The sequence below is a fragment of the Tupaia chinensis genome, unplaced genomic scaffold (genome assembly GCF_000334495.1).
Source record: "Tupaia chinensis unplaced genomic scaffold, TupChi_1.0 Scaffold139767_1, whole genome shotgun sequence".
In the NCBI taxonomy this organism is placed as follows: Eukaryota; Metazoa; Chordata; class Mammalia; order Scandentia; family Tupaiidae; genus Tupaia; species Tupaia belangeri.
In genome coordinates this window covers 3,336,407-3,353,250 of record NW_006199647.1, presented here as the reverse complement: position 1 = coordinate 3,353,250, position 16,844 = coordinate 3,336,407, and the positions used below count along the sequence as shown (strand labels likewise).

The following is a 16,844-nucleotide window of genomic DNA, read 5'->3' as shown; positions in this document are numbered from 1 at the left end:
CTGGATTCCCACATGACTGACCACAGTTCAAGTCCCAAACCCAATGGCTTGAAAATCACTCTGGGTGTGTGTGTGTGTGTGTGTATGTGTGTGTGTGTGTGCCCAAAACCCCAAGAGGAGAATGGAGAAGGGATGACAGTGTGGCAATTCTGCCTTGGGGGAGGGGGTGATTTCTTACTGTCTCTCTGAATCTCTGTGTCTCTCTTCTCTCTTGTCCAGTGAGCACACACATTCTATGGCAAAACCCTAACACACACACACAATACAAGAAAACCCACATTTCAGTGAAAACCCACTGAAATGAGGCAAAGAGCACTCACCTCTGTGTAACCCCGCCCTTGAAGTCTAGCCAACATCTACCTTCCTCTGTGAGGGTCTTATTTGGCATTCTGCCCCGGAGACTGCCGATCGAGCTTCACTACAAACCCCAAAGTGCACTCTGGAAGACGGGGTCTACTTAGATTGTGTGCATTTGGGCTGACTTCTGACCCTGACTAACGTGTATTTACATGTATAGACAGTAGTTCATTCCTCATCATGTAACAAGCGTGCAACGTGCCAGGCCCAGCCTCAATGATGCAGGTGAGAGGTACTGCAGGGAAGACCGTTGTGTCTCCTGGCCCAGCCCAGGCTCGCCCAGCCCAGGCAGCTCGGCACAGTGTGTCCTGAGGGCCCAGCTGGGTGTGGAGTAACAGCACACACCTCAAAGGGTGATGGGGATGATGTGCCGGTAAAGTGCCTGGGACACCTGCTAAAGACCCTGCTCATAAGAAATGCTCAGTATCAGTGGCGCTCTGCTTTCGCATGTCACTGCGGTCTAATGGAGGGGTGATTGTCCCCTCTTCTTAGGGAGCAGCTGGGTTAGGACAGCAATGTGGCCAGACCCACTCGGGATTCATGACCCCAACAAAAGTCAATGTATTCATGCATCTGACTGATCTCTATTTACAACAATAATTAATTAAACAAAACACACAGCTTGACAACCACGGTGTGGAGAAAGAAGTGCAGGAGGCTGCTTTATGGAGTTGGGGTGCGGGACTGCGAGCACAGACTGCTCTCCCTCCAGCGACCCCTTCCCCAATCCTCACACGGATGGCGCTGTGGCCACCTACAGAATCCATGTGGGAGTTTCTTATTAAAAAGGAATATTGATTTAAAAACCATAAAAGTGATAAAAAGGAGTTGTCTACAACATTTAATTAGCTCAGTTGGTTTCTCAGATTTAATCAGAAACACATAACAGGGCAACATCTGACTAAGAGCATTGCCTATAGGTATACTTTGGGACAGGGATTAAAGGATCCTTCTTTTTTCAATTTGCCAGCAGTTATCAGAGAGTCAGAGAGAGGGAAAGGAGAAAGCACCCCCAAGGGGAATGGTCGCGCTGCAATCCCTTCTCTTTCATTTCTCCCTCCTCTCAGAGTCTTAGGCACAAACGCACGTGTGTCTGGTGTGTTTCTCAAGCCATCAGGTCTGGGACTCAAACTGCACAGCAGGCAATGTGGGATCCAGCTGCCATAACCGCCATGCCATGGGCTGTTCTCAAAATTCCTCCATTTTTAACAATGGTTTAAATTTCCTCCTTGTAATATGGAGATATTTTTTTATACGAATTACGTTTAAATAATTGAAAAACGGGGCCGGCAGGTGGCATGTGGTTTTGGTGCTGGACTCTCACATCGATGACCGCTGTTCAAATCCCGGACCTAGTGGTTTAAAATATCATGCCGGGCACATGTGTGTGCATGTCCCAAATCCCACGAGAAGAATGTAGAAGGGGCTGTGACATGTTCACCCTCCCAACCCTCTGGGGGTGATCTCTCACTTTCCCTCTCACTGTCTCTCTTTCCTTCTGGTGAGTGCACATGTCCTACAGCAAACGCCTTGGGGGGAAAATTATCTAATATTTCTAAAATACAGGTGAACAAGTAATTATTTTCGCAAAAAGATAAAATATGAAGTCACCTGAATGCAGCAATACTTTATCTGTGAATTGGTTGTGTACAGAAGCTAGCAGACTCCAAATTCAGTGGGGCCAAATACTCCAGATGGTCTCAGAGACCAGACAGAAACAGTAGTAAGATAAAGTCAGTTGTTTTATTTCTAAAAGTTAAATCTTAAACTGAATATCCTCTCTTCCATTAGTATGTATTAATAGAATTATTTCCATCAAAGTGTATTTTATGGGAAATAAAGTGGGATTACTTTTTTTCTTACATGAAAAATCATAAATTTGACAGGGAATCAAAAATGATTTTTATATGTGCTTACATTATATCTATTTTTATTCATTTTAAAATATTTTAAAATGCATTCTTATACTATGTAAGTTTTACAGTGCAGCAAATCGCACAGTACCTTTGTATAAACGGGCAAGGTGATGTTCAAGTTGCAGATCGCTTGGTGCACCAGGCCTCTGGTAGACTTTGGCTCCTTCATAAACGATAGTCGTCCGCAAGGTTCCTGAGTTGAATCCCGCACCTTGAATGAGAAAGACAAATGCGCTTCACCCATACTTGACATGTACTATTTATTTTAATTAGATGACACTTGAAAATTCATTTGTTAATGCTAAGTAAGGACTCAGAGGCTTCCTTTGCCCCTTCCCCTTAGGATGACTTTTAAGAAATTCACTCAGCTGGACCAGAAGGTGGTGTGTGGTGGTTAAGGCGCTGGACTCCCAAGGTTACCAACGCATGCTGGGCATGGGTCCATGCATGCCCAAAACCCCAGGAGGAGAATGGAGGAGAAGGGGTTGCAGCGTGGCCATCCTCCCCGGGGGTGATTTCACTTTCCCGCTCACTGTCTTTCTCCAGCAAGCATATGTATTCTATGGCAAAATCTTAAATCATTCAGCTCATTTTTAGATGTCTTTATGAATCTGACTACCATCGTGACCTCATAACCAGAGCCATATAGTATTGTCCTTTTGTGTCTGGCTTATTTCATTACATCGATTTCATCCACAAGGTGTATAGAATTGAATTTCTTACAAAAGCTAGGTGATATCCTTTGTATGTAGAGACCATGTTCTGCTGACCAGTTAATCTGACAGTAGACATTGGGCTGTCTCCCCGTTGGCTATGTGGGCAATGCTGCTAAGGGCACTGCTAAGGGTCGCTGGGCTCCTGCTTTCAGGCCTTCGGGTTACACACCAAGGTGGGGTTGCTGGATTGCAGGCAAGTTCTACATGCACCTCTCTGAGGGTGTATCTTACTTCTCGCACAGAGGCTGCACTATTTTACAGTCCCACCAGCAATACATCAGGGGCCCCATTCGTCCATATCCTTGTCAACACTTGTTTATTTTCTATGTTTTTTTTTCTCCTTCTTTTTAAAAGAATAGCTATCCTAATGAGTAAACAGTGATGTCACACTGTGGTTTACTTTTCCCTATGCTGTTGAGTATCTTTTTGGGCACTTCATTTGTATATTTTCTCTGGAGAAATGTCTATTTAAGTCCTTTGCCCATTTTTGTATTTTTTTTGTAGAGTGACTTTTGAATGCCAATGACATCAAGTGCCAGCTTAATTATACAGCTGTTCATGTTAGCTCCACTACCTCTGCCCTGCCACAGCTGAGTGTGGTGGCAACACAACTGATCAACGAACCTCAGTGGGCAAAATGAAAGATGAAGTAGAGATTTGGAAAAGCTTATAAAAGAGGGCTATAGACACGTGCTTGGAACAATCAAAGAATAAAGAGGAATTATTACTAATGAACCTGGGAATTAGTAGCTTGAAATAGAACTAGAAAAAAAGCTAGAAAACTGGAAACTAGTCTATGTTGTGAGGATTGAGGGTAGGGCCCCTGGGTTAGTGAGATAAGTTGTGAGAAAGTGGAGAGAAGTGTGTGGCTAGAAAATAGGGCAGAGCAAAATTATTCACAAATTCCTCATTCATATCTGTGTGGTCCTTTTCAGAACAGGAGTCGGGGATGGAACTCGCGCACATACTCCCAAACCCTTACCTGGACTGCCTTGCCTACAGACTGGGTCATCAGGAAGGTCACGACGTATTTCTCTGTTTTTCTATGCAAAAGGGCATCATGACTCCCGAGGACCCAGCAGAGGTGATGAGCTTGTGATGCACTGAACCATCTCCAGAATATTTGTTGACTACACATGAAGTATATAAATTCTATAGCCCCATCTGAGATCATTTCTTGCTACCTTAAGTGAGATTCTGGTTTTATTGAGAGATTTTATTACAAAAAAATTGTTTTAGTAAAAAAGTTTGGGGACCAGTGGATGGCGTAATACTTAGGTTGCTGGATTCCCATATTCAATCACAGTTTAAGTCCTGGGCAGCTTAAAACTCAGGCTAGGCGTGTGTGTGTGTGTGTGTGTGTGTGTGTGTGTGCCCAAGATCCCAAAGGAAGAGTGGAGGGAAGGGACTGTGGCATGGCCATTTCCCCATGCGGGTGATTTCTCACTTTCTGTTTCTCCATTTCTCTGTCTTTCCGGTGAGTGTACATGCCCTATCACAAATCTCTCTAAAAAAAAAACAAACAAACAAACAAAAAAACAGGTTTAAGTGAAACACACGGTGTTTTAAATTTAAGAATAAACAGCTAAAAGTAGTAACAGTAAATAAACAGACTTCCCTTCAAATTTGGGAAGGAGTGCCCAGCACTTCTAATTAATGAAGTGATCATTGCCCACATTCTTTATTTTTTTATTTTTATTTATTTTATACGTTTAATCACTATGTATCACTTAGTGTGTAAATCAGTCTTCCCACATTCTTATCCTCAGTCACAGTCTATAATAATGCGTGTGGTGGCTCTGACTGACCAATATACAGTGTATTTATGGTGAGAAAACTCCTTTGGCATGCTGTAATGATACACAGTGATTGAATGTAAAAATAAATAAATAAATAAAAAGATTTTTTTTATAGGGAACAGCAGTTAGTGTAATGGCTATGTCGCTTGACTCTCACGTAGTGAACCGCGGTTCGAGTCCCGGACCCGGTGGCTTAAACTCACATCGGGCGCGTGTGCGTGTGTGCCCAAGATCCCGAGAGGAGAATGGAGGAGAAGGGATTGCAGCATGGCCATCCCCCCTTGGGGGTGATTTCTCGCTTTCTGTCTGTCTCTCTCTGTCTGTCTGGCGAACGCACGTGCCCTATAGCAAAAACCTCTCCCCCCCCCAAAAAAAGATTTTTTTTTATAAAAAGGTTTACTTTGAACTTCAAAATAAAAATGGTTGGCTTTTCAGGACTATAAAACTTTAGACAGGTATGATTTTTAAAAAAAAATCACTGGTAAAAAAATCACTGGAAATAGTTGAAAAGCAAATGTTCTCTACTACTAAAGAAAGTCAAATCCTTCTTGATCTTGAATAAAATGTATTACAAAATTCCATCTATACATTACCTTGACAAAGAGGGGAAGTCTGTTTTCTTTGAATGCGAAGAAGCTGAAAATGTGGTGTTGGCCACTCTTGGTTAACGGCACAAGGTTGCCAAAGCAGTCAACATAAATGGGTTTTCCTTCTAACACCTGGGTAAAAAGAGAAAATTAACACAGGATGAAATAGTTGCAATTGTAACTCATTACACAAAAAAGAAGTGGTGGTGCCTCTTAGAACTTTAAATTCTAAAATACACATAATGATTTTTAAATTGCCAGCTGATGTTTTGTCTTATTTGGTCATTGGAGAACCATGTACCAGCCCCCCTCTTCTTACTGCGATGGGAATCTTCCAATGCATGGTGGCATTTGATGTTCTCATTTCCAACACCGTATCACGTTATTCCACAAACCCAACATGAATCCTAAATTTAAATTTCTGATTGGGTGACTTTTCTTTGTTTTTGTTTGTTTGTTTGTTTGTTTTCATTTTTGACATGGGGCATGTACACTTGCCAGTGAAAGACAGAGAGAGGGAAAGTAAGAAATTACTTCCCCGGGGTGGGGGTGGCCACCCTGTAATTCCTTCACCTCCATTCTCCTCTTGGGATTTTGGGCACATACGCTCATACACCTGGTGTGATTTTCAATCCACCATAACCGGGACTCAAACTGCGGTCAGCCATGTGGGAGTCCAGCACCTTAATCACCATGCCACCTGCTGGCCCCTCTGGTTGTGCACCTTTTGGCAATGAGTCAGGTGACTGGACTTCAAAAGTCAAAGATCTAAGCAATGGGAAATTCAAAATAAGAAAAAGCAATATAGGGTACTGGATAATATAGCACACTGGATAAACCGGCTGTCCTCACTCTATTGTGGAAACTGAGAGATTAGAGGACATAGAAACACTGGAAATGGTTATATAATCTGGAGACAGTGTGGAAAGAGGGTAGGAGAAAGGGGAGAGTGTAAGGAAAGACATTAAGGAGGAAAACAGAGAGACCAGACATTTATGGGGCACAGAAAAGGGTTATTATGCTCTTGACAATAATGTGTTTTGTATCTTCAACTGGTCTGGTGTGAAGTGTATTCATGTTGTGTATTCAACTTACAAGCAAATTGGTGTATGGTGATTAAATGTACAAAATTAAAAAAAAATTTTTAAAAAGCTAGATAGCATGCATGTATACATATTCCCTCTTTTTATTCTATTGTTGTATGCCATTCCATAACCTATATGCCCTGTTTACATGCATTCTTGTATCCATTAATTGTTTTTTCCTAAAACCTAGTAGAACAAAAATCAAAGATGTACATTTAATGTAATACTCTTTGGTGACGATGATGAATATGGTAATATCTTTGATTTGATTATCATATACTGCATGAATGCTTGAAAAAAACATACTGTACTCCATAAAGCTGTACAATGACTAAATGCAAAAAAGAGACTAAAAAGAGACAAAAACTTTTAAATGTTTTAGAAAGAAAAAGAGGGGCCAACAGGTGATGTGGAGATTAAGGTGGCTGGATCTCACATGGCCAACAGCACAATTTGAGTCCTGACCAGGGGGCTTATAAAAGCAGGCTGCTTGAATATGTGTGCACACCCAAAATCCTGAGAGAAGAATGGAGGACAAGGGTTACAGTTTGGCCATCTTCCCTGGAGAGGTGATTTCTCTCCTCTCTCTGACAAACATACACACACACACAAACAAACAAAAACATTGGATATACTACTCCAACCTTCATGAGATGGGTGCACTTTCAAGACTGTTTATTTTAAAAAATTTAGAAAAACTAGCAAAACTAAAAACATCGAAGTTGCTATAGTCACATATTTGGAGTTTATTAAAAAAAACTCATAATTTTCCCCCAAAATCTTTTTTTTTGGAGAGATTTTCACTATAGGGTGTGTGCGCTCACCAGACAGACAGAGAGAAAGCAAGAAATCACCCCCCAGGGGGGATGGCCACACCGCAATCCCTTCTCCTCCATTCTCCTCTCGGGATCTTGGGCACTCACGCACACATGCCCGGTGTGAGTTTTAAGCCACCGGGTCCAGGATGAGAACCGCAGTCGACTACGTGGGAGTCCAGCGACATAGTCATTACGCAAACTGCTGGTTCCCCCCCTAAATAATCTTTAAAGGAATCCTTTTACCTCCTCCCACACGCGGAGATAATCCACTCTCCCCCACAAGCTGAAAACGGCTGAGGCCGGACCCACCTTCCAACTGATCAACATGGAGACGTTGGGCAGCTCTCTTACCCTACTGAAGTGTCACCTGTTCACAAAGGCACCACAACACAACACACCGTGTAGGACACGTACCTCCACGTCTCTGCTTCTGGCCACCTCAGCAAAATTTTCTTGCTGTTCAAGGGTCTTATCTACTTTATCGTCAGTCATGCAGAAACATCTCAGCCTAGCCTCAATGGGGTCGTGCGACTTGGCAAACACTACGAATTTGGCCATGTATGGCACACAGATGATTTCTCTATACACTTGTGAGGCAAAGGTAACAGATTCCTGGATCTGCCGACAGTCTATCAGCCAGAACCTACGAAAAGAAATAAAGTTATATAAAGTTTAAAATATATCACTTGCAATCATTATTTCCTTCAATCTGATCACTGAAGTCATGAAATGCTTCTTGGAAGAGAAGAAGAGGGAGATCATGAATAAAGCCAAAGGAAAGGCAGCAGAGGTGGGAACATGGGAAGGCAGAGTGCTGGGAAGAGAGAAAAGCCAGGCTTCTAAGATCAACCACTAAACTGAACTTGTACTTCCTTCTTTGGAAACTCTTTTGTGTATTTACTCTTCTCAAATACATCTTCTGTGTTCTCAAAACCTTTAGTGGCATAAGCACAGAGCAGATATTGTGACAAGGATTTCTTTTCCTTCACCTTTCCCATTCATTACATTTCCAGAAATTCTTTTCAACAAAATGTGCCCAATTCTTCTTCATCTCACTATTCTTTTCCAAGAAACTCTTCAGTCACCAAGGTTGAATCAACCCAACAATTTAAAACAATCTGTTCCAGAGCCCTGCGTATTGCCAGTCGGTCAACAGAAGAAACAACTGGCTCCATGCAGTACAGCTGCCACTCGGGCTGAGTCTGACTTCCGGCTTAGATACCATTTCATCCAACACAGTCACTTGTGAAACTCTGATGATGCTCTGTGAGCATCCCCTGACTATGGGCCCTAAGAAGGGTAAGTTCATGGAGAAAACAGAGGTCATCAGTTAGACCTTTTTCTAACTGGCTATCTATATACTCCCAAAGGCTTGTTCCACATCCCCCTTGTTTAAAAACCTTTCTCCAGTGATTGCTCTCCTTTTCTGGACTCATTTCCATCAACTTCAAACACTGGACATTTCTTTATCCTCTTGGCCTCCCTTTATTTCAAGTCCTTGAGCTCTCTCTCTTCCTTTTTATTAATTTTTATTTTTTATTTAAGGTTTCTGCCACACGGTGTGTGTGCTTGCTGGAGAGAGACAGAGAGAGGAGAGTGAGAAATCACCCTCCAAAGGGGATGGCCATGCCGCAATGCCTTCTCCTCCAGTCTCCTCTTGGAATTTTGGGCACATGCACATGTACCCAGCATGGTTTTCAAGTCACCAGGTCTAGGACTTGAACTGTGGTCTCCTGTGGGAATCCACTGCCTTAACCATGCCACCTGCTCACCCCTCCCTTTTTTATGATGGTAATATATACATAACGTAAAATATAGCATTTTAACTTTTTTTTTCTTTTACAATAGGGTATGTGTGCTTGCAAGAGAGGGACAAAGAGAAGGAAAGTGAAAAATCACCTCCCAGAGGAAAGTCCACATCAAAAATCCCTTCTCCACTGTCCTCTTAGGATTTGAGGCACGCATGCACACACACCTGGTATGATTCTCAAGCTGCTGAGGCTGGGACTCGAACCGTGGTTAGCCACGTTAGAATCCACTGCCTTAACCCCCATGCCACCTGTTGGCCCTGCATTTTAACCATTTTTAAGTGTACAATTCAGCAGTACTAAGTACCATGCTGTGCAATCATTATTCATTTCCAGAGCTTTTTGGGGGGAGGGGAGAGGTTTTTGCTACAGGGTGCATGCACTCACCAGAAAGACAGAGAGAGACAGAGAGACAGAAAGCAAGAAATCACCCCCCTGGGGGTATGGCCACGCCACAATCCCTTCTACTCCATTCTCCTCTCAGGATCTTGGGCGCACACACACACACGCCTGGCGTGGAGTTTAAGTCACTGGGTCCAGGACTCGAACCACGGTTGACTACATGAGAGTCCAGTGACATAGCCATTACACTGCTGGTCCCCAGAGCTTTTTCAAGATCCTTAACAGAAACCGTACCCAGGAAACAGCTGTCCTTCACCCTCACTGCCTTCCCTGGCAGCCTCCACCTCACCTCCTGTGCCCATGAGTGCCTATTCTAGGTCCCTTGTGGAAGTATAACCACACAGCATGTGTCTTCCGAGTTAGCTGACTTCAATTAGCACAATACTTTTAAGGTTCAGCGTAATCACAGAGTCACGTAGGCACTCAATATTATTTTCCTCTTTCTACTGATTCAACTATATTTTATTCACTATTTCTTTGATTGTCTGGGGGTTAAATTATTAGTATAAGAATATAATAACTCCTTCTTTGGGGATGATATTTTAATTCCTTTGATATTATTTAATTATTTTTCACATCCTCCTATGAAGTAGCTAAATTTTTTTAACTGCAGCTTTATTTAATTTTATGCTTTTTTGTATTTTCTCATTGACAAATAAAAACCCTATATTTATAGTGATGCCTCACTTCTTTATCTACCCTATGAGGTCTTTTATAAGCCATATTTCCATCGATGTCCCAGTGTCTTTCTGAATTAGACTATGGATCATGGCTGCTTTCACCCAATAATCTCCTAAAACCTGTCTTCACACCTTTGTGTTATTCTCTTCCACTTTTACTTAAGTTCCAACACAGATCTTGAGTCACATCTTTTCCTACACCCTCTTTAACTAGCCCAGTGTGAACACGACCTCTGTCAGTCCTCCTTCAGCATGTGCAATGTTCTGTGTTAGCATGTGCATGGCTGACAGGACACACTGAGCACTGCACTGCAGGCCAGCAGCTGAGCTTCTGAGTACCCGCCCTGCTGCACCTGTTACCTCCCTACCCATGCATTTGCATTTTCCCCACGTGGGACTTGAAGTCTTGACCATTTTCAGCTTTAGTTTCCTCATCTGTAGAATAGACCTGTCTCTTGCCCTACTTAAGTCATAAAATTGTCATGCCAAAGAAATATGAAAATACTTAGCAATCACAGACCATAAAAATATTAATTAATATTAATAAATGGAGTTAAATGCACATAAGACATAGCACTAGATAGTATCAGCTCTTTTTAGTTTTTTTAAATTTTTTATTACATTTTCTTTTATACATTCAATCACACTATTTAGCTTACAAACTGAATATTTTAATTTGTGAACATTTCTCCCTAGTCCAGTTGATAAAACTATAAAATATCTTCAACAGATAATACCACATTTCTTTGTCCCATTAATGCTTTGCCTCCCTATTTTTCTTCTAAATGTCCTTCCTCAGACCCTCCTCTTTCACACACACTGTATCTGGTATTTACATCCACTTACTGTGGTTCTATAACCTTTAGTCAATTAGTTTCAATCATAGAGTGTGGATACTTGGTATATATTAAGTGGGGACATACAATGCCTCTCCTTCATAGCCTGGCTTGCCTCACTCAGCAGTACATCTTCCATATTCTTCCACTTTCTGTCAAAAGCCAGGGTTTCATATTATGGCTGAATAGTATTCCATAGAGTATATGTGCCACAGTTTTACAATCCATTAACCTGTTCATGGGCATTTAGTGTCAGCTTTTAAACATGTGCAACACACACACGGGTGATATGAAATGTGTCAGGGTGCAAAAGAGCTGCGGAGACCTACGTTTAGGCAGCCGTGATGGGCTGTGTGTTACATCCTGCTGGAAGAGCAGGCAAGCTATTCTGCTGACAACAGGAAATGGATCATCCCTATGACTGCTGGGGTGGGAAAAAGTCAGAAGTGGCTGCTAGAGCCCAAGTCGGGATCATTCAGCTCTCATAGACAGCCAGGACTCCCACTTCTCAGGTTTAATCCAGCGGGTAGTACTGTGTATTGTATTGTCACTATACTTGCTGGTAGGCTCAGTTAGTTAAAAATACAGACTATATTTAAAACCAAACAGCAACAAAAAATCACTTTTAAAGAATTAAGGAACAAAATAAAGCAAAGGATCCGGGGACTGGTACAGGTGTGGGACCAAAGTGGCTTCCCGTACTCTGACAGTACCTGGCAGACACGTTGGTCGTGAAGGAGACGCACTCGTTGACAAACGTCAGTGGTGTGGTTCCGGTGATGTCCTCCCACTGGGCGGGGGTGGTGCCACCTGAATAACATGGTTATTGAAAGCATTATGCAAAACTACAGACTCTGGAGAGTAAAAGAAAGTCATTCTGGTTTGGGCTGTGTGTGATCCCTCCTACCCCTTAAAATGACAGCTTGAGGGGCCAACAGTTAGCGTAATGGCTATGTCGCTGGACTCCCACGTAGTTGACCACGGTTCGAGTCCCGGACCCGGTGGCTTAAACTCACACTGGGTGTGTGTGCATGTGTGCCCAAGATCCCAAGAGGAGAATGGAGGAGAAGGGATTGTGGCGTGGCCATCCCCCCTGGGGGGGTGACTTCTTGCTTTCTGTCTCTCTGTCTGTCTCTGTCTCTCTGGTGAGTGCACGCGCCCCATAGCAAAAACCTCTCTAAAAAAAGAAAAAAAAAAGACAGCTTGAAAGTAAAAAAAAAAAAAAGCTCTGAAAACAAACAGTTGACAACACCTCTCAAAAGCTAAATTAAAGTAAAGTTATTTGAATAACTGTTTACTAGGTGTTCTAATCACTGCCTGATACTCTGACATTTTCACCATAATTGCTAGGTTCTGAAAATAATTCAGAATTGCACATAGTTTATATACACATATATATGTGTATGTGTGGTTGTGTGTGTGTGTGTGTGTGTGTGTGTGTGTGTGTGTGTATATATATACATATATATATATATATATATATATATACATACATATACATACATATATATACATACATTTTTTTTCTAAGCTTTTTGCCATAGGGTGTGTGTGCTGGCCAGAGAGAGGCAAAGTGAAAAATCACCTCCCAGGGAGGACAGCCATACTGCAGTCCCTTCTCCTCCATTCTCTTCCTGAGATTTTGACATACGCACTCAGGGTGTTTTTCAAGCCACTGGGTCAGGGATTTGAACTGCACAGTCAGCCATGACAGATCCAGCATCTTAACCACTATGTCTCCTGCTGACCCAATAGAGTTGATTATTTAAAAAGAGCCTTGACCAGTTAAGGAGCTGAATGTTTCTAAAACAAAGAACAACTTAATATTTGTTTATTCCTAAACTTCACATTTTCAAAAAATAAAATTTCTTCTCAATTTAGGACTGAATTAGCAAAAACAATACATGATATATGATACTCTCTTTTCTCCAGCAGATGTAAAGTTATATTCAGAACACAGGCTAGTCAGGGCCTGAGATGCGGTGCCATACAGACTAGGGCTTGAATCCCAACTCCACCAAATACTGGGTTGGAAAAAGTCAATCATTTTTGCATAGAAACACAAAAAAAATACATCATGACTTTTCTGATGAGCCAATATTAATGGTGTAACTCAAGGGAATTACAAAACCTCTTCCGCCCTCGCTTTCCTTTTCAGAAAAACAGGTTTAAAGCTTTCCTATAAGACTGCTTCTGAAAATTAAAATGACAATGCATATAAAGTATCTGACAATTTGGCATACAGAATTTATCTACCTAATACTAGTTTATTTCAACTTTTACTTCTCAAGTGAATTACAATTCTTTTGCCAAATGAGCACACATACCTCTATAGGTATCTTCTTTCTTTCTTTTTTTAAAGATTTTTGCCATAGGATGTGTGTACTCTCCAGAGAGGGAAAGTGAGAAGTCACCCCAGGGGGGACGGCCACACTGCAGTCCCTTCTCCCCCATTCTCCTCTCAGGATTTCGGGTATGCTCGCACAAACAACCAGTGACTATTTCAAGTTGCTGGGTCCTGGACTTGCACAGCAAAGTCAGCCACATGGGATCTAGTGCTTTAATCAACCACACCACCTGCTGGCCCTGTAGGCATCTTCTGACAAAGGTAATTCCGTATTTACGACTACCTAGCTTCTTTTTCAGAACTCTGTAACCTAGTTGTGAGTGACCTACCTGTTATGCTGCATAGTAGTCGTAAGGTTGGTGCATCTCCCCCAAAACCATTCAACATAACGTCACTTGAAGCTTTAGGGACAGGAATGGTCATGGTGATGGGCTTGTGGAATTTTCTTCTTCTAGGTTCCAAAGTGACTATGGGGCTGAAGGTGGCTTTGTTGCCTAGGATCTTCTTAACCAGCTCACTGTGCATAGGTTGAGCCTTTTCACAATAAAGAAAAATATTAATGAATACCATTTACATAGTGTCTAACTTCCTACCCAGGCATTGCTTACCACCCCACAAGTAAGTCTGAGGGCTTCAAGTGCAGAGAGCAGAGCTTAGTGCTGTTACCAAGCACTCGTAAAGACATTGTAAGGTCTGTGGTCTCCCAGGGCAGCTCTGGCTCACCCAGGAATACTCTGATCCTTTAACAATTTGTTTTTCATTTGAAAAGTTAATATTCCTTGAGAGAGAGAGAGAGAGAGGGAGTAAGGCCTTATGTGAGGAGCCTTTGTACCTTGCATACCTGGAGGCCTACACGGATCCGCTTGGTGAGCGCGCCCTCCGGGAAGACAGCCTGCACCTGGGGCACCACGGTGCTGCTCAGTACGCCCCCCTCAGGGCCGATCAGGTTGCTGTCCTGTTTGACGCGAGACACCACGGCAAAGTACTGTGGGAAGTCCCGGGTGACGATGCGGCAGATTCGCTTCTTCTCTAGGTCTTCCGGGCTGTCCAGCACTGAGACAAGAAACGAGCGGTCTTCAGACAGGAAGGACTTCCTTCTGAAAGCATTCTAGCAAACTCACTGGCGTGGTTAATAGTGAACAAAGGTGGCATCAGGAGAAGGAGGAAGTTTAAGAGCAAGGCTATCTGAAGAATGTCAGAAAGAAATCTGCAAGCTCTCAAGGAGGTCAGCATTTAGCCTGCACATTTTCTGCTTCTGTGAAACAAAGACTCTCCAGGGCACTGTGAAAGAAAAGCACCTCATTCCAGATACGGTTCTGCAGGGCTGCCTTGGTGAGGAGGATGGCGTGAGGGCAAAGCTGGAATGAAAACTAGCCTGGTTTATTCTTGGTTCACATGGTGCCAGGGAAGTTCTCTTTGCAAACTTCAAAGTTAGTTCAAAGTACTGTGATTTTGAGGAGTAACAGGGTCCTTTGGGTTTTCAGCCAAATAGTCCAAGAATAAAATCTACCTTGAAAGGGTTAGGTCAATGCATGTGTGTTCAGGCTATTGTGATGGTTGTCTCAAAATCAATGAATGTGGGTTAAACAAAATTCACAGGGACTGTGAGTGCAGAGTCTTGGCTACTCCTCTGGTCCCATGAACTTGCCCAGCATATCCTCTAACATCAGGAGGGTGGGGTCAAATTGCGCTAGTGTAGATATTTGGAGCAGTACAAAAAAAAAAAAATCACACTTTTTTTTAAATGTAGACAATTTAAACTAAGTGGACCACTAAATTTTAAGGAATTGTGAAAGACTGCTCATTTTTGGAAAATACTTATAGTTCATTATAAAGGCAGAAATGACAAATGTGTTTTCTTTGTCATTGTTTTTACATATTTTTTCACTAGTGGGCATAACTATATAGTAAAATACAGAAGTCTCAGGATCTGATCATGTATAATTGAAGATTGATACATGCAAAACACAGTGTATATTTACAAAGAATATTCTCAAACATACAAACACACGCAAATCTAATTTTTTGTTTTAAAATTAACTTTATATATGCAGAGAGTCACAGGAGCAGGTGCCCAGCAAGGACAACATGCTAATGCCCACAGCAATGTTAGCAGCAGGGACATCTCAAAGGAAGATACCCCAACCCAAATGCTGGCCACAGAGAAGCAGCCAAACACTGCAGGGAGCAAACTTTATCAGTAACAACCCTGACCTTTTTGCTTTGCTCAGAAAACATGGACCTCCAAGTCCTTCCTCCACCCACACTGTGGCTAAAGTAACCCTAACCTGTACTTTTATTCAAGCCTCAGCAGGGCGCAGGAACACGGAGGGAGCAATGATGCGTACTCTTTACTGCCCTGGAGAATCACGCTGGATAAGCAGCTATGCTGCTGAGCCTGTAAGCGTCCAGCCCTGGACAGGCGTGGTGTATTCCTGGCACCGAGGCCAAGCGCCAGCCGGCTTGTGCGCTTGAAGACTTGCATTGTGAGGTGTCTGCTGGTCCTCGGACCATCATTTCTCTTGCAGCCTGAGGAGCCTTGACAATGAGCCACTTCCCTCCAGTAAGCTGTGGTCTTTTGTACCTCAGTTTTAATTGTCAGAAGGCACATGCACTCACCAGAGAGGCACCAGGGCTGGCTGTGGTTTTCAAGCCACCAACCAGGATTTGAACTGCATCAGCATGTGGGATCTGGCTCTCAGTGCCAAGCATTTGACCGCTGCACTGTGGAGTCAGTCCCAAACGAGACAGGTTAGCCTGCATTTTAATGACCTAAAACAGACTTGGGATTTACAGAGATTAAAGTTCTACTGAAAAATTAGGTTCCTCAACAAGATGCTATATGTGCAATTCAACCCTGACTAATTCTGTGTTTGAATTATAGGTAAAGATAAAATGAACTTAACATTCTTATATAATTATTAGAAGGTTAAACAAAGAAATTATATTATTATATAGTGTACCAGTAATGTGTAGATGTACTTTTCCCAATAGAATAGCTTAGTACTTTTTTTATCAGTATCTTTAATATCTAATTTTTCAAGTCAGACATTATAAAAAATCATGGTTTTATTATCCATTATCAGTTCATTTTGTCAAGAAAATAGTATCTATATTCACATTTCTTTCAAAAAAGTTTACACTAAAAATGGATGTGTTCTATATCTCCTTATCAATATGAGATGTTTGCTCTTTTTGTTTGTTTGCTACATAGAACATATGCTGAGGGGAGAACGAGAGAGAGAAGGGAAAGTGAGAAATCACCCTCCAAGGGCAGATGGCCATGCCACAGTCCCTTCTCCTCCATTTTCCTCTTGGAATGTTGGGTACACATGTGCCTGACATGTTTTCCAAGCTTCCAGGTCTAGGGCAGTTGGCTGTGTGGGATCCAGCCACCTTAACCTCCCTGCCACCTGCTGGCCCTGTTTGCTATGTTAAAGGGTTTGATTTTTCTAAGTGACACAAATATAAGATTAAGTAAATGTAGAAGAGA

General features: G+C 42.3%; 1 protein-coding gene across 30 annotated transcripts in view; it reads right to left on the bottom strand.

Annotated features, from left to right (window-relative positions):
• The window catches only part of ANK2 (ankyrin 2), a 333,322-nt gene that overhangs the window by 36,945 nt on the left and 279,533 nt on the right, over positions 1-16,844 (bottom strand). For all 30 annotated transcript variants that reach the window (XM_027765833.1, XM_027765842.1, XM_027765857.1 and 27 more), the window contains 6 exons: positions 14,193-14,404; positions 13,681-13,885; positions 11,718-11,814; positions 7,693-7,921; positions 5,382-5,507; positions 2,362-2,484 (listed from right to left, as the gene is read on the bottom strand). In XM_027765833.1, coding sequence (XP_027621634.1) covers positions 2,362-2,484; positions 5,382-5,507; positions 7,693-7,921; positions 11,718-11,814; positions 13,681-13,885; positions 14,193-14,404 — 992 coding nt within the window. The remainder of the gene's footprint in view (positions 1-2,361; positions 2,485-5,381; positions 5,508-7,692; positions 7,922-11,717; positions 11,815-13,680; positions 13,886-14,192; positions 14,405-16,844) is intronic.